The sequence below is a fragment of the Myiozetetes cayanensis genome, unplaced genomic scaffold (genome assembly GCF_022539395.1).
Source record: "Myiozetetes cayanensis isolate MyiCay16 unplaced genomic scaffold, myiCay2020 scf134, whole genome shotgun sequence".
Taxonomy (NCBI): Eukaryota; Metazoa; Chordata; class Aves; order Passeriformes; family Tyrannidae; genus Myiozetetes; species Myiozetetes cayanensis.
Window position 1 is genome coordinate 34586 of NW_026086982.1, and position 21076 is coordinate 55661.

The 21076-nt window shown below is 49.0% G+C and overlaps 1 protein-coding gene across 50 annotated transcripts; it reads left to right on the plus strand.

Annotated features, from left to right (window-relative positions):
• The first annotated feature begins 1172 nt into the window (after positions 1-1172).
• On the plus strand, positions 1173-19564 carry LOC126636561 (pre-B-cell leukemia transcription factor 3-like). 50 transcript variants are annotated; one of them, XM_050308921.1, is made up of 9 exons: positions 1173-1457; positions 6429-6502; positions 10418-10716; positions 12456-12646; positions 14462-14597; positions 15303-15459; positions 17077-17183; positions 17981-18067; positions 18710-19564. In XM_050308921.1, the coding sequence occupies exons 1-9, from the start codon at positions 1417-1419 to the stop codon at positions 18800-18802; spliced, it is 1185 nt and encodes a 394-aa protein (XP_050164878.1). In that variant the 5' UTR covers positions 1173-1416; the 3' UTR covers positions 18803-19564. The 50 variants fall into 50 exon arrangements, with proteins under 50 accessions (XP_050164878.1, XP_050164837.1, XP_050164834.1 ...); XM_050308880.1 differs by lacking the exons at positions 12456-12646; positions 14462-14597; positions 15303-15459; ... (1 more) ...; positions 17981-18067; positions 18710-19564 and adding exons at positions 11183-11201; positions 11259-11562; positions 11601-11638; ... (1 more) ...; positions 11962-12018; positions 12190-12390 and having other exon boundaries at positions 1288-1457; positions 10418-11087; XM_050308877.1 differs by lacking the exons at positions 12456-12646; positions 14462-14597; positions 15303-15459; ... (1 more) ...; positions 17981-18067; positions 18710-19564 and adding exons at positions 11183-11201; positions 11259-11562; positions 11639-11714; ... (1 more) ...; positions 11962-12018; positions 12190-12390 and having other exon boundaries at positions 1288-1457; positions 10418-11087.
• The last annotated feature ends 1512 nt before the right edge of the window (positions 19565-21076 follow it).

The window sequence follows — 21076 nt, forward strand, 5'->3', positions numbered from 1 at the left end:
TCCTGAGGGACCCTGGGACAAACCTGAGGGATCCTGGGATGAGCCCAAGAAATCCTGGGATGAGCCTGAGGGATCCTGGGATGGGACTGAAGGATCCTGGGATGAGCCCAAGGGATCCTGGGATGAGCCCGAGGGATCCTGGGATGAGCCCAAGGAATCCTGAGGGATCCTGGGATGAGCCCGAGGGATCCTGGGATGAGCCCAAGGAATCCTGAGGGATTCTGGGATGAGCCCAAGGGATCCTGGGATGAGCCCGAGGGATCCTGGGATGAGCCCAAGGAATCCTGAGGGATCCTGGGATGAGCCCGAGGGATCCTGGGATGAGTCCTAAGGAACTCTGAGGGATTCTGGGATGAGCCCGAGGGATCCTGGGATGAGCCCAAGGAATCCTGAGGGATTCTGGGATGAGCCCAAGGGATCCTGGGATGAGCCCAAGGGATCCTGAGGGATCCTGGGATGAGCCCGAGGGATCCTGGGATGAGCCTGAGGGATCTTGGGATGAGCCCAAGGGATCCTGAGGGATCCTGGGATGAGCCCGAGGGATCCTGGGATGAGCCTGAGGGATCTTGGGATGAGCCCAAGGGATCCTGAGGGATCTTGGGACGAGCCTGAGGGATCTTGGGATGAGCCCAAGGGATCCTGAGGGATCTTGGGATGAGCCCAAGGGATCCTGAGGGATCTTGGGACGAGCCCAAGGAATCCTGAGGGACCCTGGGACGAGCCTGAGGGGGCGTGTCCCGCAGTGGGCGTGACAAAGCCACGGGAGGGGGCGTGGCCAGAGGTGATCGTAGCCAACCCAGAAGGGGCGTGTCCATCGAGGGGCGTGTCCCTCATCGTCACAGGAGGGGGCGTGGTCACAGGTGGGCGTGTCACTCATCGACACAGGAGGGGGCGTGTCCTTCATCGACACAGGAGGGGGCGTGGTCACCGATGGGCGTGTCTCATCGACACAGGAGGGGGCGTGTCCCTCATCGACACAGGAGGGCGTGGCCACTGATGGGTGTGTCTCATCGACACAGGAGGGGGCGTGGCCACTGATGGGCGTGTCCCATCGACACAGAGGGGGCGTGGCCACTGCTGGGCGTGTCCCGCGGCGGCTGCTCCGGGCGGGGGAGGGGGTCCGCGAAGGAGGAGGGGAGAGGAGAGGAGGAGGAGGGGGAGGGAAAGGTTTCGGTGGTCGCCGCTCGGTCGCCACCGGGCCCTGTCGCCCGCCCTGTCGCGCCGGGGGTCGCGGCGCGCCGGGCCCGGCCCGCCCGCCATGGAGGACCTGTCGCGGCTGCTCGGGGTGACCCTCCCGCCGCCTCCTCCTCCTCTCCTCCTCCTCCGCCTCCTCCTCCTCCTCCTCCTCCCGCCGCCGGGGCCGGGGCCGCGGCGGAGCCGCCGCCGCACGACACGGGCGATGTCCTGCAGCAGATCATGGCCATCACCGACCAGAGCCTCGACGAGGCCCAGGCCAGGTACCCGCGGGCGGAGAGGGGGGCACCGGCACCGCCACCGGCACCGGCACCGGCACCGGCCGTGACTCAGCGCGGGGGGCACCGCGGACAGACCACCCTGGTGGGGGTGGGGGTGGGGTGTGTGTGTTTAATCCCGCTATTCCCGGTGTTCCCGGTGTTTCCATCCCGGCCCCGGCACCGCCAGGATGCCCCCGTAGCGTTCGGGAGCTGCCCCCGCTGGTGTGGACACCGGCACCGATTCCCGGTGGGAATGGGGGTTGTCCTGTGTTTATTCCCGGTGTTCCCATCCCGGCCCCGGCACCGCCAGGATGCCCCCGTAGCGTTCGGGAGCTGCCCCCGCTGGTGTGGACACCGGCACCGATTCCCGGTGGGAATGGGGGTTGTCCTGTGTTTATTCCCGGTGTTCCCGGTGTTCCCGGTATTCCCGGTATTCCCGGTGTTCCCGGTATTCCCGGTGTTCCCGGTGTTCCCGGTGTTTCCATCCCGGCCCCGGCACCGCCAGGATGCCCCCGGAGCGTTAGGGAGCTGCTCCGCTGGTGTGGACACCGGCACCGATTCCACGGTGGGAATGGGGTTGTCCTGTGTTTATTCCCGGTATTCCCGGTATTCCCGGTGTTCCCGGTATTCCCGGTGTTCCCGGTATTCCCGGTGTTCCCGCTATTCCCGGTGTTCCCGGTGTTTCCATCCCGGCCCCAGCACCGCCAGGATGGCCCCGTGGCGTTCGGGAGCTGCCCCCGCTGGTGTGGACACCGGCACCGATTCCCGGTGGGAATGGGGGTTGTCCTGTGTTTATTCCCGGTGTTCCCGGTGTTTCCATCCCGGCCCCGACACCGCCAGGATGGCCCCGTGGTGTTCGGGAGCTGCCCCCGCTGGTGTGGACACCGGCACCGATTCCCGGTGGGAATGGAGGTTGTCTTGTGTTTATTCCCGGTGTTCCCGGTATTCCCGGTGTTCCCGGTATTCCCGGTGTTCCCGGTATTCCCGGTATTCCCGGTGTTCCCGGTGTTCCCGGTGTTTCCATCCCGGCCCCGACACCGCCAGGATGCCCCCGTAGCGTTCGGGAGCTGCTCCGCTGGTGTGGACACCGGCGATTCCCGGTGGGAATGGGGGTTGTCCCGCCTTGACGCCGTTGGGAATAGGGGGGGAAAACTCGCTGGGAATGGGGGAAAATCTGCTGGGAAGGGGGGGGAAATAACACTGGGAATGGGGGGGAAACCCCACCAGGAATGGGGGAAACCCAACCAGGAATGGGGAAGCTGGAGCGGAATTGTCCCACCTGACACTGCTGGGAATGGGGCAAAACTCACTGGGAATGGGGAAACCACTGGGAATGGGGGAAAACTCACTGGGAATGGGGGAAAACTCACTGGGAGTGGGGGAAACCCACTGGGAATGGGGCAAAACCAGTGGGAATGGGGAAAAACCCACTGGGAATGGGGTAAAACTGACTGGGAATGGGGCAACACTCACTGGGAATGGGGGAAAACCACTGGGAATGGGGGCAAAACCACTGGGAATGGGGGAAAACCCACTGGGAATGGGGGAAACCCACTGGAAATGGGGGAAAACCATTGGGAATGGGGGAAAACCACTGGGAATGGGGGAAAAACTCACTGGGAGTGGGGGAGAACCCACTGGGAATGGGGCAAAACCACTGGGAATGGGGGAAACCCACTGGGAATGGGGCAAAACTCACTGGGAATGGGGCAAAACCACTGGGAATGGGGGAAACCCACCGGGAATGGAGCAAAACTCACTGGGAATGGGGGCAAAACCACTGGGAATGGGGGTAAAACCACTGGGAATGGGGCAAAACCCACTGGGAATGGGGGAAAATCACTGGGAATGGGGGAAAACCACCGGGAATGGGGCAAAACTCACTGGGAATGGGGAAAAACTCACTGGGAATGGGGGAAAACACTGGGAATGGGGGAAAACTCACTGGGAATGGGGGAAAAACACTGGGAATGGGAGAGAACCCACTGGGAATGGGGCAAAACCCACTGGGATTGGAGCAAAACCCACTGGGAATGGGGCAAAACCCACTGGGAATGGGGGAAAACCTACTGGGAATGGGGGAAAACCACTGGGAATGGGGGAAAACCACCGGGAATGGGGAAAACCACTGGGAATGGGGCAAAACTCACTGGGAATGGGGCAAAACTCACTGGGAATGGGAGCAAAACCCACTGGGAATGGGAGCAAAACCCACTGGGAATGGGGCAAAACCCACTGGGAATGGGGGAGAACCCACTGGGAATGGGGGAAAAACACTGGGAATGGGGCAAAACCCCACTGGGAATGGGGCAAAACCACTGGGAATGGGGGAAAACCCACTGGGAATGGGGCAAAACCCACTGGGAATGGGGCAAAACCACTGAGAATGGGGGAAAACCACCAGGAATGGGGGAAAACCCACCAGGAATGTGGAAAAACCACCGTGACCGGGAAGTCTGGGGGTCCTGGGGGGTGAAGTTTGGCCGGGAGAGGGTGGGGGGACTGAGGACCCCCTGGTTTGGGGACACTGGGGGGGGTCTTTCATCCGTCACCCCCACCTGGAATTCCTCAGTTTAACGGGAAAACCCCCCCTGGATGTCACAGAGTGGGATCCCGCTGGTCCTGATTGGCACTTGGTTAATTATTAGCCCTAATTAGCAGCTTTTCCAGGGGGGGTTTGGATCCCACCGAAAGGGACTTTTGGGGCCCGTTTTTTGTTCATCTGCCCCCCTCCCCCAAAAAATTTGTCCAATCATCGTCACCAAATTCCAGAGGCTCGAAGGGATTCACCTGAACATAAAGGAGGAGCTTTACCCTCTAAACCACCTCGTAATTTGGGTCGAAACGTGGGTTTTTTGGGTTATTTTCCAAGCGTGCCCCCCCCCCTCCCGTGTCACTTTTTCCCCCCAAAAAAACTTGACTTTGTTTGTCTCTTCCCGGTGTTTTTCTCACCTGCAGCTCCCCCCCTGAGCATTCCAGGAATTCCCCCTGGAATATTGAGAATTATTGATATTCGAGAGCACTTTGAGCCCCTCAGGAGTTTTGGTCTCTCTGAGCTTGAGCTTTGCCCGCCCTGAAACCAAATCCCTTTTCAGTTCCGCCCCAAAATTTCACAGCCCTTCTGTAAATGGAGGGAATTTTCCTGGCAATTCACGGGTTAAAAAACCACTTTTTTTTTTTTTTTCTTTTTTTTTTTCCCTGCTTTGTGGGCGGGAATTTCGCTTGGTTTGGGGAGTTTTTACCACCCCCTCCTCCAGAGGCGACTCCGCTGCATTTTTGGGGGGGGGGGAGATGGCCTTAAAAATTCACCTTCCAAACGTAAATTCCTTCGCAATTTTTTCCGGAGGAGGGAAATTTTTTTTATCAAAGATCCAAACTTGGGGGAAAAAAACCAAAAAACCCCCAAAAAACCCAACTTCCCTGGAAAGTTTGGGGATGGGGGATGGGGGATCGGAGCCAGGGGAGGAGGAGAGGGGGTGGTCCGGGTGATTAATTAATTATTGATTCTTAATTACTAATTATCGCCGGGTTTTCTGGACCGAGGGTTTGGGAATTCTCGCCGGAATTCCCGGTTTTTCCGCTCGGCCGAGGACAATGAGGCTGCCCGAGCCGCCGCCTTTGTTCTCTCGCTCGCTCTCCCACCCCCGCCCCGGATTTTGGGGGAAAATCCCGTGGTTTTGGGGGTGAAAAAATTCCTGGGAGGGGTTGGAGGAGCCTCTGATGGGAGCAGGAAGGGAGGGGAAAAAAAAGAGGGGGTTTGGGGGTCAAAAAGACATCGAAAACCGGGCGGGTTGGAACGGGATTTGTGGGTTCCGAAAAGGGATCGGGAGCAGTAAAAGAGATTTTTGAGGTGGGTGTTTCTTCCAGATTTTTTTTTTTCCCGATGTTTTCCCGTGGAATTTGGCCCCAAAAGGCTGGAAAATGGGATAATTTGGTGTTTTATGGGAAAAATTCGGGTAGATTTACGTATAGATTATTGAAATGGAATTAATATATAATTATTTATATTAATATATAATTATGTATATTAATATATAATTATGTGTATTAATATATAATTAAGGTGAGTCTAAATACATAAAATTGGGTAGACTTATGTATAGGTTATTGAAATAGAATTAATATGTAATTATGTATATTAATATATAATTAATGTGAGTCTGAATACATAAAATTGGGTAGATTTATGTATAGATGATTGAAATAGAATTAATATATAATTATTTATATTAAGATATAATTATGTATATTAATATATAATTAAGGGGAGTCTAAACACATAAAATTGGGTAGATTTACGTATAGATTATTGAAATAGAATTAATATATAATTATGTATATTAGTATATAATTATGTATATTAATATATAATTAATGTAAGTCTAAACACATAAAATTGGGTAGATTTACAACTAGATTATTGAAATGGAATTAATATATAATTATATTAATATATAATTATGTATATTAATATATAATTAAGGTGAGTCTAAATACATAAAATTGGGCAGATTTACGTATAGGTTATTGAAATATAATTAATATGTAATTATGTATATTAATATATAATTATGTGCATTAATATATAATTATGTATCTCAATATATAATTATGTATATTAATATATTAATATATTTATGTGTTTATTTATATTTTATATATTTTTATTTATTATATATTTATATATTATATATTTATTTATTATATATTTATTATATATTATATATGATTTATTTATTATATATATATTTTATTTATATATTTTTTAAGATATGTGTGTGTGAAAATAATAAATAAATATATTTACAATGACACTTGGTGCCCCCCAAAACTCAAGATTTTCACCCTTTGCCTTTTCCCTGACCAAAAACCACCAAAAACACCCCATTTTTCCCATCCCCTCCCCCTTCCCGACCTCTCCTTACCTTTTTTCCCGGGATTTGGGCTCATTTTTCCCTCTTTTTTTCCCTTCAGGAAGCACTCCCTGAACTGCCACCGGATGAAACCCGCCCTGTTCAGCGTCCTCTGCGACATCAAAGACAAAACCGGTGAGTTTGGGGGCCCTTCCGGACCCAAAATCTCCTCTTTTCACCCCAAAATCCCCCCCTTCACTGTCCCAAATTCTCCCCCCTTGTGTAACTCCCCCCATCCCCCCCCTCTTTCTCCCCCTCAGTTTCATTAATTGGGATTTTAATTCATTTCATTAATTTGTTGGGTTTGGGTTTTTTTAAGCCGAGGTTTTGGGGGCATTTTCACCTGAATAGGCCAGGTTTTGGTTCATTTCTCACCCAAATAGGCCACTTTTTGGTTCATTTCTGACCCAAATATGCAACTTTTTGGTTCATTTTCACCCAAATAGGCCAGTTTTTGGTTCATTTCTGATCCAAATAAGTCAGGGTTTGGTTCATTTTCACCCAAATAGGCCAGTTTTTGGTTCATTTCTGATCCAAATAAGTCAGGGTTTGGTTCATTTTCACCCAAATAGGCCAGGTTTTGGTTCATTTTCACCCAAATAGGCCAGTTTTTGGTTCATTTCTGACCCAAATAGGCCACTTTTTGGTTCATTTTCACCCAAATAGGCCACTTTTTGGTTCATTTCTGACCCAAATATGCCAGTTTTTGGTTCATTTCTGACCCAAATATGCCAGTTTTTGGTTCATTTCTGACCCAAATATGCCAGTTTTTGGTTATTTTCACCCAAATAGGCGAGGTTTAGTTCATTTCTGACCCAAATATGCCAGTTTTTGGTTCATTTCTGACCCAAATATGCCAGTTTTTGGTTCATTTTCACCCAAATATATCAGGTTTTGGTTCATTTCTGACCCAAATATGCCACTTTTTGGTTCATTTCTGACCCAAATATGCCACTTTTTTGCTTATTTTCACCCAAATAGGCCAGGTTTTGGTTCATTTTCACCCAAATAGGCCACGTTTTGGTTCATTTCTGACCCAAATATGCCAGTTTTTGGTTCATTTCTGACCCAAATATGCCAGTTTTTGGTTCATTTTCACCCAAATATATCAGGTTTTGGTTCATTTCTGACCTAAATATGCCACTTTTTGGTTCATTTTCACCGAAATATGCCAGTTTTTGGTTCATTTTCACCCAAATAGGCCAGGTTTTGGTTCATTTTCACCCAAATAGGCCACTTTTTGGTTAATTTCTGACCCAACTAGGCCAGTTTTTGATTTTTGAACCTCATTTCAGTCCCAGGCACGTCGCAGATCCCCCCTAATTAATGAGATGCAAAGGCGCTGATTGCATTTGCATACCCGGCGAGGCCCCACCCCTTTAATTAGGGGTTAATTAAAAACCAGGGGGAATTTCATTTGCCTCCCTCCTTAATTCAAATTTTGATTGAGAAAATTCACTGAATTGGTAATTTGGAGTGGAAAAATTCCCTAAATAGTTAATTTTGAGTGAAAAGAATTACACTGAATTGGTAGTTTTGGAGTGAGAAAATTCATTGAATTGGTAATTTTGAGTGGAAAAAAAATTCACTCAGTTGGTAGTTTTGGAGTGAGAAAATTCACTGAATTGGTAATTTGAGTGGAAAAATTCCCTAAATAGTTAATTTTGAGTGAGAAAAAATTCACTGAACTGGTAGTTTCCCACAGTGCTCAGTACCCCAACTCCCATTTTATCCCCATCCCAACTCCCATTTTATCCCAATCCCAACCCCCATTTTATCCCAATCCCAACGCCCATTTTATCCCCATCCCAACCCCCATTTTATCCCAATCCCAACCCCCATTTTATCCCCATCCCAACTCCCATTTTATCCCCATCCCAACTCCCATTTTATCCCCATCCCAACCCCCATTTATCATCCCAACCCATTTATCCCATCCCACCATTTTATCCCCATCCCAACCCCATTTCATCCCAACCCCCATTTTATCCCCATCCCAACTCCCATTTTATCCCCATCCCAACCCCCATTTTATCCCAATCCCAACCCCATTTTATCCCCATCCCAATTCCCATGTTATCCCAATCCCAACTCCCATTTTATCCCAATCCCAACCCCCATTTTACCCCATCCCAACCCCCATTTTATCCCAACTCCCATTTCATCCAGTATCCCAACTCCCATTTATCCCATCCCAACCCCATTTTATCCAATCCCAACTCCCATTTTATCCCAATCCCAATTCCCATTTTACCCCCATCCCAACTCCCATTTTATCCCGCAATCCCGTTATACCCCATTTTATCCCAATCCCAACCCCACTTTATCCCAATCCCAACCCCACTTTATCCCAATCCCAACCCCCATTTTACCCCCATCCCAACCCCCATTTTATCCCGCTGTGTGTCACTCCAGTCCCAATCCCCATTTATCCCCATCCCAACCCCATTTTATCCCCATGTCCCAACTCCCAGTGTTATCCCATCCCAACTCCCATGTTATCCCAATCCCAATCCCATTTTATCCCAACCCCATGTGTATCCCACAGTCCTTGAGTCCCATCCCAATTCCCATGTTATCCCAATCCCAATTTTATCCCGCTGTGTGTCCCGCAGTGCTGAGTACCCCAATTCCCATGTTATTCCAATCCCAACTCCCATTCTATCCTGCTGTGTGTCCCACAGTGCTGAGTACCCCAATTCCCGTGTTACCCCCATCCCAACTCCCATTTTATCCCCATCCCAATTCCCATTTTATCCCCATCCCAACCCCAATGTTATCCCCATCCCAACGCCCGTGTTTTCCCCATCCCAACTCCCATTTTATCCCGCTGTGTGTCCTGCAGTGCTGAGTACCCCAATTCCCATGTTTTCCCCATCCCAATTCCTATGTTATCCCCATCCCAACCCGTTCTATCCCACTGTGTGTCCCGCAGTGCTGAGTACCCCAATTCCCATGTTATCCCCATCCCAACTCCCATGTTTTCATCCCAATCCCAATTTTACCCCGCTGTGTGTCCCGCAGTGCTGAGTACCCCAATTCCCATGTTATCCCCATCCCAATTCCCATTTTACCCCCATCCCAATCCCAATTTTACCCCGCTGTGTGTCCCGCAGTGCTGAGTACCCCAATTCCCGTGTTATCCCCATCCCAATCCCATTTTTCCCCATCCCAATTCCCATGTTATTCCAATCCCAATTTTACCCCACTCTGTGTCCCGCAGTGCTGAGTACCCCAATTCCCATGTTTTTCCAATCCCAATCCCAATTTTACCCCACTGTGTGTCCCGCAGTGCTGAGTACCCCAATTCCCATGTTATCCCCATCCCAATTCCCATGTTATTCCAATCCCAATCCCAATTTTACCCCGCTGTGTGTCCCACAGTGCTGAGTATCCCAATTCCCATGTTATTCCAATCCCAATCCCAATTTTACCCCGCTGTGTGTCCCGCAGTGCTGAGTACCCCAATTCCCATGTTATCCCCATCCCAATTCCCATGTTTTCCCCATCCCAATTCCCATGTTATCCCCATCCCAACTCCCATTTTACCCCGCTGTGTCCCGCAGTGCTGAGTACCCCAATTCCCGTGTTTTCCCCATCCCAACCCCAATTTTACCCCGCTGTGTGTCCTGCAGTGCTGAGTACCCCAATTCCCGTGTTTTCCCCACCCCAATCCCAATTTTACCCCGCTGTGTGTCCCGCAGTGCTGAGTACCCCAATTCCCATGTTATTCCAATCCCAATTCCCATGTTATTCCAATCCCAATCCCAATTTTACCCCGCTGTGTGTCCCGCAGTGCTGAGTACCCCAATTCCCGTTTTACCCCCATCCCAACTCCCATTTTATCCCCACCCCAATCCCAATTTTACCCCGCTGTGTGTCCCGCAGTGCTGAGTACCCCAATTCCCGTGTTATCCCCATCCCAATTCCCATGTTATCCCAATCCCAATCCCAGTTTTACCCCGCTGTGTGTCCCGCAGTGCTGAGTACCCCAATTCCCATGTTTATCCCCACCCCAATCCCAATTTTACCCCGCTGTGTGTCCCACAGTTCTGAGCATCCGCGGTATCCAGGAGGAGGACCCTCCGGACGCGCAGCTGCTGCGTTTGGATAACATGCTGCTGGCTGAGGGCGTCTCCGGGCCCGAGAAAAGAGGCAGAGGAGGAGGAGGAGAAAGAGGAGGAGGTGGAGGAGGAGGAGGAGGAGGAGGAGGAGGAGGAGCGCTGATGGCGGGAGCAGCGGCATCAGGTGGCTGTCCCAATGACAATAGCATTGAGCACTCTGACTACAGGGCCAAGCTGTCCCAGATCCGACAGATTTACCACTCTGAGCTAGAGAAATATGAACAGGTGATCTTTCTGCATGGAAGAGCTTTTTTTTGTTACCCTCTCACCCCCCCCCCCAAAAAAAACGCCCCCTTTTTGTCCCGTTCCCTGCCCACATCCCCCTCTCCCCACTTCGCCCTGGGCTTCGAGAGCAGGACCAGGGACAGGCTTTGGACCCAGGGACAGGTTTTGGATCCAGGGACAGGCTGTGGACCCAGGGACAGGCTGTGGATCCAGGGACAGGTTTTGGATCCAGGGACAGGTTTTGGACCCAGGGACAGGTTTTGGACCCAGGGACAGGTTTTGGATCCAGGGACAGGCTGTGGATCCAGGGACAGGCTGTGGATCCAGGGACAGGGTTTGGACCCAGGGACAGGCTGTGGATCCAGGGACAGGTTTTGGATCCAGGGACAGGCTGTGGATCCAGGGACAGGTTTTGGACCCAGGGACAGGCTGTGGATCCAGGGACAGGTTTTGGATCCAGGGACAGGCTTTGGATCCAGGGACAGGTTTTGGATCCAGGGACAGGCTTTGGACTCAGGGACAGGCTGTGGACCCAGGGACAGGCTTTGGATCCAGGGACAGGCTTTGGACCCAGGGACAGGTTTTGGACCCAGGGACAGGCTGTGGACCCAGGGACAGGTTTTGGATCCAGGGACAGGTTTTGGACCCAGGGACAGGCTGTGGATCCAGGGACAGGCTTTGGACTCAGGGACAGGTTTTGGATCCAGGGACAGGCTGTGGATCCAGGGACAGGTTTTGGATCCAGGGACAGGTTTTGGATCCAGGGACAGGCTTTGGATCCAGGGACAGGCTGTGGATCCAGGGACAGGCTGTGGATCCAGGGACAGGTTTTGGATCCAGGGACAGGTTTTGGATCCAGGGACAGGCTTTGGACTCAGGGACAGGTTTTGGATCCAGGGACAGGCTGTGGATCCAGGGACAGGTTTTGGATCCAGGGACAGGTTTTGGATCCAGGGACAGGCTGTGGATCCAGGGACAGGCTGTGGATCCAGGGACAGGTTTTGGACCCAGGGACAGGCTGTGGATCCAGGGACAGGTTTTGGATCCAGGGACAGGTTTTGGACCCAGGGACAGGCTTTGGATCCAGGGACAGGTTTTGGATCCAGGGACAGGCTGTGGATCCAGGGACAGGCTGTGGACCCAGGGACAGGTTTTGGACCCAGGGACAGGCTGTGGACCCAGGGACAGGTTTTGGATCCAGGGACAGGCTGTGGATCCAGGGACAGGCTGTGGACCCAGGGAGAGGCTGTGGACCCAGGGACAGGCTGTGGATCCAGGGACAGGTTTTGGATCCAGGGACAGGTTTTGGATCCAGGGACAGGCTTTGGATCCAGGGAAAGGCTGTGGATCCAGGGACAGGTTTTGGATCCAGGGACAGGCTGTGGACCCAGGGACAGGTTTTGGATTCAGGGACAGGCTGAGGACCCAGGGACAGGTTTTGGACCCAGGGACAGGATTTGGACCCAGGGACAGGCTGTGGATCCAGGGACAGGCTGTGGACCCAGGGACAGGCTTTGGATCCAGGGACAGGTTTTGAATTCCCCAGAGGGAGAGGATCCCAAGGAACAAGGACAGGGCTGTGTCATTCCCTGGGTGTCCAGGAGCAGAACCCAGCTGAACTCGCTGAGATCCCCCCTGGATATTTTGGGGAGGGGGAAGCTCTTGGCGTGAGGGGAGCGGATTTTGGGAGGGAGGGAGGGAGGGGGGGGGTTTTGGCGACCAATCCCTGTGTCCCCCAGGCCTGCAGCGAGTTCACCACGCACGTGATGAACCTGCTGCGGGAGCAGAGCCGGACCAGGCCCATCTCCCCCAAGGAGATCGAGCGGATGGTGAGCATCATCCACGGCAAGTTCAGCACCATCCAGATGCAGCTGAAGCAGAGCACCTGCGAGGCCGTCATGATCCTGCGCTCCCGCTTCCTCGACGCCAGGTACGGCCCCAGATCCCAGCTCCAGCTTGGGAAAACTGGGACGTTCCCAGCTGGTCAGGCCCTGTGAGCAGAGATTTGAAATAGAAATGAGTTTATTCCATAGTATAAGTGACAATAGAAAGGTTTTTAAAGGAGTATTTATTAAAAGAATTAATATAAATGTATATGTATTTATGGTAGGGATGTGTGTAGTGTCTTAGAGAAGGTGTGTGTATAGTTAATATGCAATATGTGTAGTGGATTTAATATTAAATATTAATAGGTTTGGTAGGGATATATGTAAGTATTGTAGAAGGTGTAAATATATTTAATATGTCAGGTATTTGGTGTATTTGGTATTAAATATGAATAGATTTGGTAGGGATGTATGTTAGATATTGTAGAAGGTGTAAATGTATTTAATATGTCAGCTATTTGGTGGATTTAATATTAAATATTAATAGGTTTGGTAGGGATATATTTAAGATATTGTAGAAGGTTTAAATGTATTTAATATGTCAGCTATTTGGTGGATTTAATATTAAATATGAATAGATTGGGTAGGGATATACGTAGTGTATTAGAGAAGGTGTGTGTATAGTTAATATGCAATATGTGTAGTGGATTTAATATTAAATATTCATAGACTTGGGAGGGATATATATAAGATATTGTAGAAGGTTTAAATATATTTGTCAGGTATTTGGTGTATTTGGTATTAAATATGAATTGATTTGGTAGGGATATATTTAAGATATTGTAGAAGGTGTAAATATGTTTAATATGTCAGGTATTTAGTGTATTTAATATTAAATATTAATAGATTTGGGAGGGATATATGTTAGGTATTGTAGGAGGTTTAAATATATTTAATGTGTCAGGTATTTGGTGTATTTAATATTAAATATGAATAGATTTGGTAGGGATATACATAATGTATTACAGAAGGTGTGAATATATTTAATGTGTCAGGTATTTGGTGTATTTGGTATTAAACATGAATAGATTTGGTAGGGATATATTTAAGATATTGTAGAAGGTTTAAATATATTTAATATGTCAGGTATTTAGTGGATTTAATATTAAATATGAATTGATTTGGTAGGGATATATGTTAGATATTGTAGAAGGTGTAAATATGTTTAATATGTCAGGTATTTGGTGGATTTAATATTAAATATGCATAGGTTTGGTTGGGATATATGTAAGGTATTGTAGGAGGTTTAAATATATTTAATGTGTCAGGTATTTGGTGGTATTTAATATTAAATATTGAATAGATTTGGGAGGGATATACGTAGTGTATTAGAGAAGGTGTGAATATGTTTAATATGCAATATGTGTAGTGGATTTAATATTAAATATTCATAGACTTGGTAGGGATATATGTAAGGTATTGCAGAAGGTGTGAATATGTTTAATATGTCAGGTATTTAGTGCATTTAATATTAAATATGAATGATTTGTAGGATATACACATGTATTGAGCAAGGTATAATATATTTAATAAGTCATGTATTTAATATCATATATTAATATATGGGTTGTGATATCTTTAGTATGTGTAAATACATCACTGGCAAATACAGGTTTGTTATGTAAGTGCATTTATTATAGTTCAAACACTAACATTTTAATGTATGACCTAGAAACACATTTACTGATAGAACATTAACTGCTAATTAACACACCTGTTTCGCCCTTTAAGGTGAGCCCCGAACCACCAACAAATCCAATGACCAACATTTAACTCCCCCAGTTCCTCCTCCCCACCCAACCGAAGGCATTCCACAGGTAACACCCATTTTTAAACGGTGAAAACCACCCCTTTTCCAGGCGTAAACGGCGCAATTTCAGCAAGCAGGCCACGGAGGTGCTGAACGAGTATTTTTACTCCCACCTGAGCAACCCCTACCCCAGCGAAGAGGCCAAAGAGGAGCTCGCCAAGAAGGGCGGCATCACCGTGTCCCAGGTGGGAGCAGCCCCCCTTTCTTTTTTTCCCCCCCCAAACCAAAATTTGGGCTGTTTTTTATCATTTTCTAGCAATAATAATTTTATATGTTAAATAATTGACACTCTGGCAGAGCCAGGGGTGGGTTTGAAAAGGGTGGTGTGGAGGGTTTGTGTAACACGTGCGAGAACCCCAAAGGAAACTTCGTCTCCACCAATATGATGTCAGAAGCTTCATCTTTATTGGAAATTACACTTACCTTTATACAATTCAATAACTACCACATATTTGACTACTTAACCTATTATTGGTCACACACACAAAACACACACTGTTCACACGATTATTATTGGCTAGCTAACATATTTTATTTTTTAAATTCTTTTCCTTCTAAATCTAACCACAACACTTCTATTCCCATGCCTCCTGGCAGGTTCAGCTTAAACTCCCTTCTGCAAGTGTTGTTTTTCTCATCCCTGCAGATGTCTAGTCTTTGTCATGTTCTCAAAACACTTAGTCTTTGAGACTCCTCAGATTCCCATCAGCTGTTTTACTCCTGCTTTAACCCAAAAGGTTTCTAATTCTCCTACAGGTTTGAGATGAAATAAACGATTGAATGTTATTTCTCGCTTACCTGGCTGGGAAATTCCCCGTCCTGTGAGGTGGGGGAAGGGATTGTTGTGCCCCCCCAAGGGCTCAGCCCGACCCCGGTGGTGTCCCCGCCAGGTTTCCAACTGGTTTGGGAACAAGAGGATCCGCTACAAGAAGAACATGGGGAAGTTCCAGGAGGAAGCCAACATTTACGCCGCCAAAAGCGCCGTGGACGCCGCCGGGGCGGGGGCTCAGGGCAACCGGGGCCAGTCCCCGGCCACGCCGAACTCGGGTGAGCCACGGCTGCCACAGCACACTCACAACATCCTGGCAAGCCCAGTTAGCCCTCCTGGCAATCCCAGTTAGCCCTCCTGGCAATCCCAGTTAGCCCTCCTGACAAGCCCAGTTATCCCTCCTGGCAATCCCAGTTATCCCTCCCACTTATCCTCCTGACAATCCCAGTTCCCCTCCTGAAAAATCCCACTTATCCTCCTGACAATCCCAGTTATCCACCCCAGTTCCCCTCCTGAAAAATCCCAATTATTCCTCCTGGCAATCCCAGTTATCCCTGCCAGTTCCCCTCCTGAGAATGCCAGTTATCCCTCCTGACAATCCCAGTTATCCTCCTGACAATTCCAGTTACCCTCCTGACAATCCCAATTATTCCTCCTGACAATTCCAGTTACCCATCCCACTTACCCTCCTGGCAATCCCAGTTCCCCTCCTGGCAATCCCAGTTATCCCTCCTGACAATCCCAGTTACCCTCCTGACAATCCCAGTTATCCATCCCAGTTCCCCTCCTGACATTCCCAGTTATCCCTCCTGACAATCCCAGTTATCCCTCCTGACATTCCCAGTTATCCCTCCTGACAATCCCAGTTACCCATCCCAGTTACCCTCCTGACAATCCCAGTTATCCCTCCCTGTTATCCCTCCTGACAATCCCAGTTATCCCTGCCAATTCCCCTCCTGACAATCCCAGTTACCCCTGCCAGTTCCCCTCCTGACAATCCCAGTTATCCCTCCTGACAATCCCAGTTATCCTCCTGACAATCCCAGTTATCCCTGCCAGTTCCCCTCCTGACAATCCCAGTTACCCTCCTGACAATCCCAGTTATCCCTCCTGACATTCCCAGTTATCCCTCCTGACAATCTCAGTTATCCCTCCTGACAATCCCAGTTACCCTCCTGACAATCCCAGTTCCCCTCCTGACAATCCCAATTATTCCTCCTGACAATTCCAGTTACCCATCCCACTTACCCTCCTGGCAATCCCAGTTCCCCTCCCGACAATCCCAGCTACCCTCCTGACAATCCCAGTTACCTCCCAGTTCCCCTCCTGACAATCCCAGTTACCCATCCCAGTTACCCTCCCAACAATCCCAGTTACCCCTCCTGACAATCCCAGTTATCCCTCCTGACGGTCCCAGTTGTCCCTCCCTGTTATCCCTCCTGACAATCCCAGTTATCCATCCCAGTTCCCCTCCTGACAATCCCAGCTACCATCCCAGTTCCCCTCCTGACAATCCCAGTTATCCATCCCAGTTATCCCTCCCAGTTACCCTCCTGGCAAGCCCAGTTATCCCTCCTGACAATCCCAGCTACCCTCCTGACAATCCCAGTTATCCCTCCTGACAATCCCAGTTATCCTCCTGACAATTCCAGTTATCCCTCCTGACAATCCCAGTTCCCCTGCTGACATTCCCAGTTATCCCTCCTGACAATCCCAATTATCCCTCCTGAGAATCACCCACCTGGAATTCCAACCCTTGAAACCACAGTAGGATTTATTTTCCTTTTCAATTTACCAGGTACCCCTTGCAGGACCCTTTTTGGTGGGTTGGTTGCTCGTTAAAACTGATTTTTTTTTTTAATAAAAATTCCTCTATTTGTTTTTTTTTTTCCCAGCTTCCTCTGGCTCTTTTAAGATGACCAGTTCAGGAGATTCCTTTATCAACCTGCAGTCGTTGACTTCCTACCAGAGCTCTCCTGTGGGAGCCAACGTGCAGTCCCAGGTCAGTCAAGGGAACAAAAACAGGGACTTTCAGCGTGGAGAAAAATGGGAAAATCCCAGATTTCCGTCCTTGACTCGGCATGAACTGATTTGTTCATGGAAAATTAACAGAGACCCAAATTCCCAGCTCACTTGCCAGCAAAAACAGGGAGTTTCTCCTGAAAGCCCCTTGTGGAAATCCTAATTCTTATTTCACTTTGAATTCTTACGTTAAATTCTTTTCCTTACTGAAATCCTCACTTAAAGCCTTGCTCAAAAGTTCTTCTGATGGAAAAAATCTAATTTTAAATTTCTAATTTTCTAATTTTAAAATTCTAATTTTAAAATTCTCCTTTTACTTAGATGTTTACTTAAATACTGAAGTTCCTGTCGAAATTCACAGTGAAATTCATCCTGAAATTCTTAAATTCTCACTGAACTTCCCACTGGGATTCGGAGCAAAATTGTGACTAAAACTCCTGTTGAGTTTAAAGTTCAACTCGCTTTTCAGGATAAGAAACATCCTGAAATCCTCACTCTCCCTTAAAGCCTCAGCTTGAAACCCCTCACCAAATTCTCCTTCTGAAGTTCTTCACCTAAAATTCCTCTCACTCAAAGCTACTATTGAAGTACCCCCCTCCTTTTTTTTTTTTCCCTGTTTAAATCCTACTTAATATTTCTTCTTTCCTGTAGAAATTCTTACTGAAAAATTCTCCTTTAAAGAACCTTTTTTCCACCTTTTTTTTTTAATTTCTTTTTTTATTATTATTATTATTTTTCACCCTGATTTTTTTGGTTTTGGGGGGGTGGGATTTGCAGATGGATTCCCTCCACCACGTCATCCACCAGACGGGAAGGTACGAGCCGCTCGTGGGGAACCCTCTGTACACGACGCAGCGCCTCGATGTAAGATGGGCTTTTTTTTTTTCCTTTTTTTTTTTTTTTTGGCTCCTAAACCCACAAATTTGGGTTTTTTTAACCAAAATCCCCTAACGTGGCTGATGTGGGGATAGGAAAAAAAAATGGGATTTAATAGACCTGCTGGCAGAGGGAATTTATTGTTATTATTGGTGTATTATTATTGAAAATTTGGGCTTTGCTCACGAAAAAAAAAGTGTGTGTTTAGTTAATTCTTGCCAACAGGAAATTATAGGCATCATAAGATTGGAAAAGAGCTAAATGAAGCGTTAAATACCGACACATCTCAGTATTTTTTTGTCATTGATAAACGTGTGAGAAATCCCAGTTGTTCGTTAACCTGTGCCAGTATATTTTTAATACTATTTAAGAGCTTTGAGAGTAATATATTTACTGTATTAGAGCACAGATTGCTATATTTAACCTCCAATATGAATATATTTGAATTTCCCGGAGCAGGTGTAAGAGGTTTTTGATGGGATATTCAAGGACTGCGCTTGGCTGTATTTATTTCCTTTTAAAATCTGTCTCTTACCAACTTCTAAAGCCACATTTTGTTGTCTGTGTGTGATTTCTTGGAGGTTTTAATGCAGTGAGATGTAAATTTTGTGTGTTTTGCTGTCCCCACAGGCCAACGGCAGCTGGCAGGACCCCACCACCCCCTCATCCATCACCTCACCTGCCGGAGACCCGGGAAGCGTCAACTCCGACGCCTCCAATTAAGTTTTTAGGACCTACTGACGGAGAGGAGAGAGGTCATTTAGTGTAATTAGTCAATGTTGCTCTCTTTTGCCAAGATAATTGTTGACTCACGATTAATTAATTACCTCAGAACAAACCAATAGATTGTGATCGCAGCGACGCCTCTACCTCTCACCGCCGAGTTCGTCACCCCCATCGGGACCTGAAATTGTTTTAAAACAACTTCATTTGCCTCAACAAATTCAATTTTTTTTTTTAACGAGCAAAACACGGATTTTTACGGTAAGAACTTGAAAAAGCGTCTCTCGGAACTTGGCGTTTCGTCTCCAGTTTTACAAGCTGAAGAAAACCGATTTATTTTCCTTTCCGTCAGGTTTTTTTACGCTGGGATTTCTGTTCTAGGTGAATAGTTACTGACAGTCCAACCCCCGTATTGTAATTGTATGTTCTCTGTATTGTAATTTTGTATAGGAAATTCAGCTTTTCTTAACTGATTTAGCTAATTAATCAGAACGTCGCTTTACCAAACCTCTCACTGGACGCCGCTCGCGGGTCGGACCTTCCATCGGTGTCATTGAACGTCGGGAAATTCAACGGCTTTACTTTTTCTGAGTGAAAAAGTGAAAAAAAAAAAGAAAGAAAGAAAAAACCCCCCAAACCACCACAAAACAGCCGAACCACGGGATTTCCCCCTGGATACAAGGGGGTTTGTGCATTTGCTGTTAACAGAGTCCACCCCTTTCAGCTGAGATTTTATCAAAGATAATAAACTTCCAAAGCCTTTTTTTTTTTTTTTTTTCTTTTTTTCCCCACTTTTTTTCTTGACTTTCCTCTCGGGTTTGAGGGGCTGGGGTGGGAGCGGTGGAAGTTTGTGAGGCGGGAACGGCGTGAGGGGCGGGAAAGGGCGGGAAGGACGTGAGGGGCGGGAAAAGGGAGGGAAAGGCATGAGGTGGGAAGAGCGTGAGGGGCGGGAAAGTTGTGAGGTGGGAAAGGCGTGAGGGACAGGAAGGGCAGGAAAAGAGTGGGAAAGGCGTGAGGGGCAAGAAGAGTGTGAGGCGAGAATGGCATGAGGGGCGGGGAAGGTGTGAGGGGTGGGAAAGGTTTGAGAGGTGGGAAGGGAGTGAAGGGCAGGAAAAGGGCGGTAGCAGCGTGAGGGCCGGGAAAGGGTGGGAAAAGGGTAGGAATGGCAGCAACGGCGTGAGGGGGGAATGGCGTGAGGGGTGGTAGAAGGGCGAGAATGACGTGGGGCGGGAAAGGCGAGCGGTGGGAAGGGCAGGAAGGGCGCGAAGAGGGAACAGTTCGAGGTGGGAAAGGGCGGGAACGGCATGAGGGGCAGGAAAGGGTGGGAAAAGGGTAAGAAGGGCAGGAACGGTGTGAGGGGGGAACGGCGTGAGGGGTGGTAGAAGGGCGAGAACGGCGCGGGGCGGGAAAGGCGAGCGGCGGGAAGGGCGGGAAGGGTGGGAAGGGCGCGAAGAGGGAACAGTTCAAGGCGGGAACGGTGTGAGGGGCAGGAAAGGGTGGGAAAAGGGCAGGAACGGCGTGAGGGGGGAATGGCGTGAGGGGTGGTGGAAGGGCGAGAACGGTGCGGGGCAGGAAAGGCAAGCGGCGGGAAGGGCGGGAAGAGCAGGAAGGGCGGGAAGAGGGAACAGTTCGAGGCGGGAACGGCATGAGGGGCAGGAAAGGGTGGGAAAAGGGTAGGAAGGCGTGAGGAGGGGAATGGCGTGAGGGGTGGTAGAAGGGCGAGAACGGCGTGGGGCGGGAAAGGCGAGCGGCAGGAAGAGCCTGGGAATGGTGGGAAGCGGGAACAGTTCAAGGCAGGACAGGGTGGGAACGGCGTGAGGGGTATGAAAGGGTGGGAAAAGCGTATGAATGGCAGGAACGGCATGAGGGGTGGTAGGGAAAGGCGAGCGGCGGGAAGAGCTCGGGAAGGGTGCAAAGCGGGAACAGTTCGAGGCGGGAAAGGGCGAGAATGGCGTGAGGGGCAGGAAAGGGTGGGAAAAGGGTAAGAACGGCAGAAACGGTGTAAGGGGGGAACAGCGTGAGGGGTGGTAGAAGGGCGAGAACAGCGCGGGGCGGGAAAGGCGTGTGGTGGGAAGAGCTCAGGAAGGGTGCAAAGCAGGAACAGTTCGAGGCGGGAAAGGGCGGGAACAGCGTGAGGGGCAGGAAAGGGTGGGAAAAGGGTAGGAACGGCGTGAGGGGGGGAACGGCGTGAGGGGTGGTAGAAGGGCGAGAATGGCGAGCGGCGGGAAGAGCGCGAAGAGGGAACAGTCCGAGGCGGGAAAAGGGCGGGAACGG